This window comes from Camellia sinensis, chromosome 7 (genome assembly GCF_055761805.1).
Source record: "Camellia sinensis isolate YWXY chromosome 7, ASM5576180v1, whole genome shotgun sequence".
In the NCBI taxonomy this organism is placed as follows: domain Eukaryota; kingdom Viridiplantae; phylum Streptophyta; class Magnoliopsida; order Ericales; family Theaceae; genus Camellia; species Camellia sinensis.
In genome coordinates, this window is record NC_138967.1 from 14,325,946 (window position 1) to 14,337,493 (window position 11,548).

General features: G+C 31.1%; 1 protein-coding gene across 1 annotated transcript; it reads left to right on the top strand.

Annotated features, from left to right (window-relative positions):
• Nucleotides 1-4,672: 4,672 nt before the first annotated feature.
• Nucleotides 4,673-10,057, top strand: LOC114307013 (stem-specific protein TSJT1). The gene is made up of 5 exons (XM_082877492.1): nt 4,673-5,104; nt 6,223-6,466; nt 6,944-7,064; nt 7,949-8,058; nt 9,604-10,057. Exons 1-5 carry the CDS (start codon nt 4,773-4,775, stop codon nt 9,637-9,639), a joined length of 843 nt encoding a protein of 280 aa, XP_082733618.1. The 5' UTR covers nt 4,673-4,772; the 3' UTR covers nt 9,640-10,057.
• The last annotated feature ends 1,491 nt before the right edge of the window (nt 10,058-11,548 follow it).

Here is an 11,548-nt window from a genome sequence, read left to right on the forward strand (position 1 = left end):
CCGATCACGAATGGAAGGAAAGTTCAGCCCAAAAAAAATTATAATATTACTTTATAATAATATCACCTTACATTATAGAACGCACAAAACTTGGGTCCATCCATGGTTTTGGGTGTTAGATTTCTGCAGCCGTCTTTTATGTTAGATTTCTTTAATGAGACAATTTAATGTTTATACCCCTAAATTATCGTTAAAATATCTATTTAGTTATTAAATTATTAATTGAGTTTATTTATATAAATTAAAATATATTTAATCTCTAAATTTTCTATTAAATTTTTAAAATATTTAATTCAAACTTATTTAATTCCTGAAAAAGTTATAAAAATAAAATATATACCATAAGTATTATAAATTAATAAAAGACTCTTAAGATTTTATTTTAAAAAAATCTTAAATTTCTATTTTATCTTTCAAAAGTATTTTATCTTCCCAATAACATTATACGAGAATTAGACTTACTGAAAAAGTAGAATTAAATAATTTAAATAATAATCTTGCACTACAAATTATAATAGAACAAAAAAATACATTTATAAAAAGAATTTAACGAAAAAATTAAAAACAATCAATTTAAAAATTATAAACAAAATTCGATATATAATAATAAATAAAGACAAGCAAGTAGCTATTGTAGAAGATAAGTAATAAAATACTATTGATATTTACTTTTACTCTTATAAAGAAAATTCATCAAAAGATTGATGTTCACTTTTCGAATTCAGAATAAAAACTTAAGTTTTTTTGAAACAAAATTTCAACTAGATAAGGTATTTTATTAATTTATAATACTTATAGACATATATCTTATTTTTATAATAATCCTTTCTGAGACTAAATAATAAGTTCAAATTAAATACTTTATGGATTTAATAAATTTAATCCATAGTTTAAGAACTAAATAGATTTTAATTTATATATTTTAGGGATTAAATAGACTCAACTTATAGTTCAGGGATTAAGTAAATAATTTAATGATAGTTTAGGGATAAAAAGTGTAATAAATCCCTAAAAAAAAAAAGAGGTGTGTGACTATGAATTCGGATCTTCGGTCGCACTCCCCTGTCGCATTCTCCTATCGCCCTCCAAAACGACGTCGTTTTGGAGGGTTTTTTTTTTTTTTTTTTCTTTTTCTTCTTTCTCTTCCGTCTGTGTCTGGTTTTGAAGAAAACCAGAGAGGAGAGGAGAGGGGAGGGGAGGGGAGGGGAAGAAGAGAGAGAGGAAGGGAGAAGAAGAGTTGAGGCAAACCACCAACATCAACAAACCCAGAAAAAAAAAATCATCATCATCAACAAACCCAGAAAAAAAAAATCTGATTTGAAAAATCCAAGAACAAAATCTGATTTCAACAAAAAAGGGGGAAGATTTAAACGGACATTTTTTTTTTCCTTCTTCTTTTTCCTTCTTCTTTTCTTTTTCTTCTTTACCATTGGTGACTATTTTAGCCACCAAGCATCATCATCAACAAACCCAGAAAAAAAAAAATCTGAAGCAAACCACCAAGCATGAGAGAGAGAAGATGAGAGAGAGGTGGGTTCCGTCCTCTGCGGTGGTGATGGTGGTGGGTTCCTCTTCCTTCTTCTCCCCTCTTCTTCCCCTCCCCTCCCCTCTCCTCTCCTCTGGTTTTCTTCAATCAACAAACCCAGACCGAAGAGAAAGAAGAAAAAGAAAAGAAAAAAAAAAAAAAAAAAAACCCTCCAAAACGACGTCGTTTTGGAGGGCGATAGGAGAGTGCGACAGGGAAGTGCGACCGAAGATCCGAATTCGTGTGACTATGTGTGCGTTTTTTAACTAATGGGATAGAGGATTGCAGAAACTAACAACCACTCCAAGAACAGTTCACAATAAAAAAAAAGAATGAAAGAATAATTTGATCCTCTGACATGAAAAATTATTAAACTATTTGGAAGTATTATACACCGCTGATATCCTTGATAAATAAGAAATTATAACTCACATTAAATGAGTTATTTCTCATCTTTCAACCATTCAATAATAATATATCATTGATTTGGACTATCATGTAAACATAATATTTTAAGAATACATAATAATTAAATAATCAATCTTTGTCTATGATAAAGATTGATCCTTATTGCACAAAACTAGTTAATTAAGTTAATCCAATTCATTGATTATGAGAAATTTAGGGCTTATTTGTTACAGCAATGGTTGAGGGTCACAATTTTTGTGACTCAAATGACTTGAAATTGTTAAAACAAAGTCGTTTTGAGTATGACAATTTCGAGCCATTTGAACTACAAAAATTGCGACCCTCAAACATTTTTCTATTTGTTAACGTGGTTAATTTTCTTTTTCTTTTTTTGTTTTTGTTTTTGTTTTCAAATAATATATAACTTATTTAATTATAAAAAAATATTTAAAAAATAAACAAAAATAAAGAAGCATATTTTGTGAGTTGTCAAAGTGATGATCAATAATAATAAAAAGTAAGCGAATGGGATGATCACATGGAAGGTGACTGGAATTGGTTGTGGAAGATCACAAGTTAATTTATTTATTTGTTTGTTGTGCCATTCAAATTCTATTTTTTGGAAAGTAAGACTTAAGGATTGTTTGGGAAGAATTGTGGAATGCTTTGAGAAAATGATTAAAAGTTAATTTTTTTTCACTTTTTAAAACTTTTTTTACTGTTTTATATAAGGAGTGATACGATTCAAAATGAATTAAAAGTTAACTTTTAACTCTTAACCTATGTTCCCAAATGGCCCTATATTAACATATTTTTTAAGATCACATTATTTATTTATTTATATATGTATATATATATATATATTTTTAAAAAAGTGACCATTTGCTTATTGACGTGGCACAATATCTCCGGTTCACCTGAGCCTCTGTTTGGCAAGTTGGTTCTTGGACTTTTTTGGCTATTTTAGTCACAAAAGACAAAATAGACTATTTTAACCATAACAAACAAAACATCACATCCAACCCATAATCATTACATTCTTCTCTCACAAAAAAATTCAAAAAAGCCAAAAAGCCAAAAAGCCTTTCCCAAACCAAGCTTTTAAGCCCAGGCTAAAATAGTCAAAAAAGCCAAAAAGTCAAAAAGCCAACCCACTTCCCAAACGGAGGCTGAATGAGTGTTAGTGAATAAGAAAGCACTCGATAAATTTCCTGCGTCGGCGTGTTCCTGTGAGGCCCATGTGGAACCCAGAGGCACTAAACGACACGCAGGAATCATCGCCTCTGCGTGGGTCCCAACCCCACATGCCTCCGTGTACTTCATTGGATAAAAAAATAGATTCTTTAAATTTTTTAGAAAAATGTTTGGGAGCACTAATTAGTGCTCCCACTAATTAGGTGACAGTGGGTCTCGCCATTAATGATGTGATGTTTTAGTTTTGTAATTGTATTTTTTTTTAATGCATTAATGCTATTAGTAGTGATGTTTTTAGTGAGACCAATCATTATTGATTATTTTAATAACTTTGCTACGGACCCCACTGGGGTCCCCAGTGAGATGGTAGCCTCCATTCGTTCAAATCAAAAAAAAATAAATAATAATAATAATTTTTTTTTTAACCAATGAAAAGCCTCCCTTCATGACCCGCAGTGGGTCTGAGGCATTTTTCTTGTTTTAATTACTCCTTGCGTCCCAATTTTGGGAATTCCAACTTTTGAAGGCTTTTACGATCATTTAAATTTAAATTTAAATTTTAAAATATTTTTTTATTAATGTTTCTATCTTTTTAAAATTTTAATATATTTATAATTTTAAAAAATTAAATTTTTTTTACTTGGACCTTTTAAATAGAATTATCATTTTGAAATATCTCAAAATAAAATAATGAATCAACAAAATGAAATGGAAGGAGTAGAATTTATTATTCTTAAATTATCGATAAATTATTTACTTAGTATCAGAATTATCAATTGAATTTACTGAATATCTATAATATGAATGAAAGTTTATTTAATTCTTAAATTATTGATTAAATTTATTAAATTTTAAATTTATTTAGCCCTAAAAAATTGCAAAAATGAAATATAAATTTATAAATATTATAAATTAATAAAAGACTTAATTTATTTAAAATTTTATTTTATAAAACCTTAAATTTTTATTATGTCTTTAAAAGTGAATGTGAGTTCTTACAGTGAATTTACTTTATAAAGGTAATAGTAATTATTTATAGTATTTCTTTTTATTTATCTATCAACAATGACTACGAGATTGCCTTTCTAACATGTTAAATTTCATTTATAATTTCTAATCGATTATTATTAATTTTTTTTTGTTAAATTCTTTTCATAACCTAATTAATGTATTATTTTATTTTATTATTATTTATAACAAAGTGTTATTATTTAAATTATCTAATTCTACTTCTTCAATATATTTAATACTTATTATAATTTTATTAACAAGATTGAAAAATTAGATTCTAATATTAATTTAAAACAATTAAATAAAACACCACTTTTTAAAGAGAAAATAAAATTTTAAATTTTTTTTCTAATAAAATTATAATTAGATAGATTCTTTTATTAATTTATAATCCTTATGGGTTTAATTTAATTTATTTTTTATTTTTTTGTAATAATTTCAAAAACTTATATTTTACGAACTTAATAAATTCAACGAATAATTTATGCACTAAATAAATTTTGATTTATATATTTAGGAACTGAGTAATCTGGATGGATAGTTCAAAAACTATAGATTATTTAGCAATAATTTGCTGATATAAAGTATAATAAATCCTTTTAATTAATAAACAAAATAAAATAAGTCATCTCAAATGACGATAATACCCTCGCTCGTCTTCCACTCTGGTTCCTATAAATGGCAATGGCCGTCACCCGTTCTTCTTCCATGTCCGAGTCCCCAATTTTCTAGAGAGAGTGGTGTAGAGAGAGAGAGAGTGGCCATGTTAGGTGTATTTAGTAGCTCGATCGTAGAGCCGCCGGAGGAGCTGGTGGCGGCGGGATGCAGGACTCCGTCTCCGAAGATCACGGCGGCGGCGCTGGTGAAGCGGTTTCTCGCCGGTAACCCATCGGCGGTGTCGACACAGGTCGGAGATCATGTCCAATTGGCCTACACTCACCATAACCAGTCTCCTTTACACCCCAGGTATAACTGATATATATATATATATATTTATATATAATAAGTTTTAGAAATTTTGATCACTCGTGGTTTGAGGAATTTTCTTTGATGCTTCTAATAGTTGACTGATTATTTCATGAATATTTTTTGAAACTGCGAGTTTTGATTAACATGATCTTGGTCGATTTGAAGGTTTTTCCAAAATCGATCAAAAAAAATTACGTTTGGTTTCCGAGAAAATGGAGGCGTCGGACTTGATTTTGCAATCATGTTGATTTCGTTTTTTGTCTGCTTTCATTGCATCGAGGGAGTGCTATTGGTCCACTTTTATCATGCAATGTCATCTACAATTTGGATTGTGATTTTGTTTATTTATTTATTTATTTATTAATAGGAGAATACTTATAATATCAAAATGAATTGAGAAATTTCACATCTTTGTAACAAAATAATTTTTTAATTTTATTAATTTAAATTTAATTTTTTAAAATTTATTTTCAATCTGAAGTATTTGTTTTTTCCCATTAAATAAAATTGACAACCACCGAGTGTAGTGGCCACGTGGGTGCGTTCTACAAGAGTGCATCAAGATCAAATTCTGGGAGCGCTCTCTCTCTCTCTGTGAAATTATGAGCGCTGGATTCTGATCGATACTTGAAGGCTAGATGAGATTTATTGGGTGCCTCAATGGTGGCTCTTTTTCTATGAATTAGGTTGAATTTGACCGATAATTGATTATCTCTGTACCCTTGGGGGCCTCAGTGATGGGTGTTACGTTAAATCTGGGCGGCAACCGATTATTTCGGGAGCAGGGTCCACGGATATTATTATGTCTGAACAGAACATCTTTTTTTTCTGTTCAAAAAATAAATAAATAAAATTGATAGAAAAATAATTGTTTAGCCATTATACTTAATAAAAATTAATATTTTATATTATATATATATATATATATTTTGGAAAGAAAAAAGATTAAGAGTTTTAAATTAAGAGTTTTAATAGCTCTAATTGGTGTGCGGATCCAATGTGTTGTGATGTTTTGGTCTTTATTTTTTATTTTTTTTAATTTTTCACATCATTAATGTTTTTTTGAAATTCACAAATTAAGGGGATGCATCATTTATGTTTTGGAAACGTGGCAGATCATTTGGAGTGAAGGATGAGATATTCTGCTTATTTGAAGGAGCACTAGACAACTTGGGAAGCCTAAAGCAACAGTATGGACTACCAGGGAAGTCAGCAAATGAGGAGGTTTTAGTGATTGAGGCTTACAAGACACTTCGTGACAGGGCACCTTATCCACCTAACCATGTTGTGGGCCACCTTCTTGGCAACTTTGCCTTCATTGTCTTTGATAACTCCACCTCTACCTTGTTTGTGGCCACTGTGAGTAAATTCTCAACCACCCCCACGCTACCTAATAATTTTGATACCAATACAGAAATTAATCACAATTACAAAATTAAACACATAATATATATAAATTTGTTTGATGTAGTTTTTCTTGAATTAGAAGTCCATAATCAAAAATTAGAAATTAAAAATATTTCTCATTTTACTTTTAAAAGCTGATTTGGAAATGACTTTTTTAATGGTTGTTTTGCTTTTTTGTTTTTGGAATAAAATTATTATTAACAATAATAAAACTATAAGCAGTTCTAGTGATAAGGTGCACAAAATAGAGTCATAAATTGATAAAGATTTTACAGAATTCATTAAGTGGAATTTACTTTTAAAAAAAATGTGTCTGATTTTGTAACTGAATTTTTGTATTGATAGCTTTATTAACTGCCTTGGTGAAGCTTTTATTGAATTGGTTGGAGTTTGACAAAAGTTGGGTTGGTGGTAATTATGATGTCACAGGATCAATTTGGTAAAGTGCCTCTGTATTGGGGAATCACTGCTGATGGGTATGTGGCTTTTGCTGATGATGCTGATTTGCTTAAAGGTGCTTGTGGCAAGTCACTTGCTTCTTTCCCTCAAGGTGGGTTGGCTCAATCTCATCTTTTTGCTTTAGTTCAAATGAACTATTACAAAAGTAAAATGATTTACAATTAAAAATAGAATTTTTATGCAAAATCTTGTTTAGAATAATATTACAGTGATATTTTTTTTTTATATTATGTGTTCCAATGGTGATTGTTTTAGTTCGAAATGAATGGATCACAAACCCTACATCATTTTCTATGAAAATTTTGTATAATTTTTTTTATTTTATTTGTGTAGCATTACTTGTTACAAAATTATTAGGTTTATTATTCTAATGGTCTCTAAAGTAAATGATTTATTACACTTTAGTCTCTAATCTTTTAATTTTTTTCATTTTGGTCCCCAAAATATGCCCTTGGTATCAGCGTTGTTTAAGATCAACAACGGGAAAAGATGTGTTTTCAAAATTTTGCATGAAGTCTCAACAAAATCAAAGGGATTAAATACACATAATCCTCAAAGTATACATTATGTTGCATTTTGGTGCCAAAGTATACACATTTTTGTCCCCATTTTCTGATTTTATTACATTTTTTTTATGAAGATCCACACATCTCTCTACTCTATTTATCGGTTTTGAATGGCACAAAAACTAGTAACTAAAAATATAGAAGGTAAAAAAATTAAACGATGGAGACTAAAGCATAACATATCACATATGTTTCTGACCGTCAGTTTAATAATTTAATCAACCCAAATTGATAACTTTTGGCTCTTATTGAGGGATTCAATTCAACCCACTAACCACAAAATAAATTTCAACAAAACTTTTGACTAAGGAAAGCTTGAAAACTACGTGAATCCACTAATTCTATTGGTTTAAGTGGTTTTTTGGCCCTTTATTCTCTTGTTTGACAATGGTGACACTACATTTTACAGGATGTTTCTACTCCACAGCTGTTGGAGAGCTGAGAAGCTATGAGCATCCCAAGAATAAGATCACTGCTGTTCCTGCTACCGAGGAAGAGATTTGGGGTGCAAAATTCATGGTAACTTGATGATTTTTAATTTATAAGTACAAATAATTTGGATCAATATTGCAATTTAAAGTCATATATATATATATATATACTATTCCTCTACACTGATGCATCACATAATATCAAACCCCCAACCATAAGTCAATCTCACCATTGAATAGATGCTGCATTTTGTGCTACGTTTTATGGAAAATTAGGTATACCCTACATAATAATGTTTAGTTGCATTTTTGTATTTTGATTTTATTTTTCAGAAAACACAAAATTTGTTTGGTGAATTGTTTCAGAAAATGTCTTTATACAAAACACCAAAAAATAAATTGCACTAAAAAAAATGATGTGTATGTTCAGACTTCCATTTGTTTTTACTGGGGGTGAGCAGCGGATATACCAATCCGCCAAAATCGACCGAATCGAACCGATCCGCCGCATTTAAGACGGATGCGTAATGACGAGCGGGCGGTTACGGATTGATTTTCTCCAATCTGCCAATCTGACGGACGGATGGCGGATTTGAGATTCCTTTAGCCGCAACCGAACCGTCAAACCACGAGCACCCTTAGTAATTTATAAGATTTTGTATTTTCAGTTTGTTTAAATATTCTGTTTGTGTTTTTAATTAAAAAAGAGTTTAAATATTCTGTTGAAAAAAAGTTTTCAACTTGAATATTTTTTTTGAATTAAAAAAATAAACGTATTATTTATCTATATTTTTTTATTTTTAAATCTATCTCTAAAAATAATAAATAGAAAATATGATATATGCTAGTTGATTTTTGTTTTCAAAAATAGATATAGATATAGATGCTAGTTGGTTTTTGTTTTCAAAAACAGATATAGATGTAACAATTCAGAGGCATATAATCTCTACTACTGCTCTGTTCATAGTTTTGGTGGTTTGAATTGTTTTTATATTTTAAGAATCACAGATTGTAATACTTTATATGGATGAGGCATGCTGTGATTGTAGTATGTGGATGAGGTATGCAGTGATTGTGATATTCTAAAGTTTCAAACTTTTTTGCTTTGGATGAGGCATGCAGTGATTGCAATATTTTTTAAGTCATTGACTGTAATACTTTCTTCTTTTTTTTTTTGAAAAAGTGCACAAGTTTAATTATGTTGAAAATTTATAAAATTTTAAACCGTCAAATCGATTCGCATCCATCCGCCAAACCGCCAAACCGCCAATCCACTCAATCCACATCCGCCAGATTGGCGGACTGATGCGGATTATTTTTTCCAATCCACTAATCTAATGGACGGATAGCAAATTGGAAGTTCCGCGGTCGCAACCTACCCACGCCCACCCCTAATTTTTACTTTTGAAAACACAAAAGATGGAAGCACAATCAACCAATCTGTTTTGGGAAAGTATCCTTGTTATTATGGCTTTAGACTTTTCATTGTTTTGTTTTACTTTGTTCATTAAATGTTTTGTGGCAACACATTGTCCCAACTCAAGGTCACTTCAATGAAAGAAAAAAAACTTGGAACCACATGTATATTCCTTATAATTCTAATACATAAATTTGGTGGGTGACAATATTTCAGGTGGAAGGGCCAACGGTGTTTGCAGCCACAAAGTAGAAGATCATCTCTTTCCCAATTTTCATCTTGAAGAGGGGCAAACACATGGTTGTGAAATGGAAGGCACATGAGTTTGGGCCATGTTAATAAGTGAATGAGAGTTTGGTTGCTCGCTATTACTAGAATGAACAAGTGGAAGAGTGGGCTTATGTCGGCTGAGAATCTTTTGTCTTACTCACCCGTTTCAAATATCTTTTCTACTATAAGATTGATTTCTTTGACTTGATCCTGTAGTAGAGATAAGTTTGGAACAGAGGGACAAAAATAAGTGGGGACAGAAGATTTGATTCGGCTTGTGCCTTGTAACAATATTTCCATTATTGTTTGTTCGCTTGCTTTTTATTGTGTAGGTTCAATCACTGTATAACAACTTTTTTTTTAGTTTTATGAAATTTGGATCATATATAGTTTGAATCAATCACCTTCCAATTTAATTTTCATTGATGACTTCATACTCATTTTACTATTGAACTAAACCAACAATCTACAACGATTTGTATAACCATGGAGAACAATTTGTTAAATTTTGTATTTTTTTTAAAAATGTTGAATGATGAATATCACCTCACGAATGCCGTTGTTGACTCAAGTTAATACCAAACTAAACCAAACCAAACCAAAATTCAAGCTTAAGGGTAACCGAGAATTGAGCATATGAATCGGTTCGGATTAATACCAAACCAAACGTACTCAAAAGTTTAGGCCAGCTGAACCTATGGAGTATGTAAGTAACAAGGCAAAGTAGGGCCAAGTATGGTTGCTTTTATATGAGTCATCATTCATCAGTAAGTTTTTCAACTATATTATTGACTGATACACAGGATACTTGGTGAGTACACAATAGTTACTCAGCAGCCGCCACCACCCCATGTATCCCTCCTCTAGCTACCACCACGGTCACTTTACTATCATTGCCATTGGCACTATTATAACTCCTCCACCTCCCTTGTTATCATACACTACGTAAGAAGTACAAAAACTTCTAAAAAAACAACATGACATTCATCAAATATTTTGTAATACTTAGATACATATAAAACATATTACTCATCTCTGTCTTAAAATATTTTTTCTTTATTCTATTTTTATTATCACAAAATATTAGTCATTTTCAAAAATTAATGAATAAAATAATATGAATTTACTATTTTGTCATTTTTTTAAATTCATTAATAACACAAAAATTACAATTATGACTGTACGGGGAAGAAATAATTCTCCTCGTATAATCCTGTTGACTAAGTCCACGCTCCTCTGTATGATGTCGCTTTGTCACCTGAAAACACAAACGTGAGCTAGCCGGCGGGTGTGTGCCGGAAACCTCTCCGATGCCTAAGTCAGAAAACTTGACTAATAGACAAAGCTCAATGTGTTCAGAAAGCAAAATTGTATGTTGTATTATGTTACCTCCTCCAACGTGATGCTTGTGAGCTTTTATAGGTTTCGAGTGGCATAATCCTAGTAGGACTTTTATTTCTCCATGCAGAGTCCTCTTAGGATTCATGCTCCTAAAAGATAATGCTTATCTTTTTACACCCCCCACTGCTTAAACCAAGTGGGATGGTCTTCACCATGGCCGAACTATCATCCGACCGGGATAAACCTGGCTATGCTGAGCCACAAAGTAAGCCGAACTATCCTTAGTTCGGCCCTTCCGCTTATATTTCCTTATCTCGGTTCTCACTTGTTCAACTCATGGTGTGCTTGGACCGAACCAACGACTTTGACCGGTATAACTCCAAAACCGATATACCTCTAAAGCCGGTATAAATTCAAGAACGATGTACCTTCAAGACCGATCTAACTTCAAGTTGCTCCCGGACCGAAGTAGCTTAACAATTCACGAGCCGAAGTAACTTCATCTCTTTTGGCCGGAGTAACTTTATCTCCCTTGGGCCTGAGTAACTTT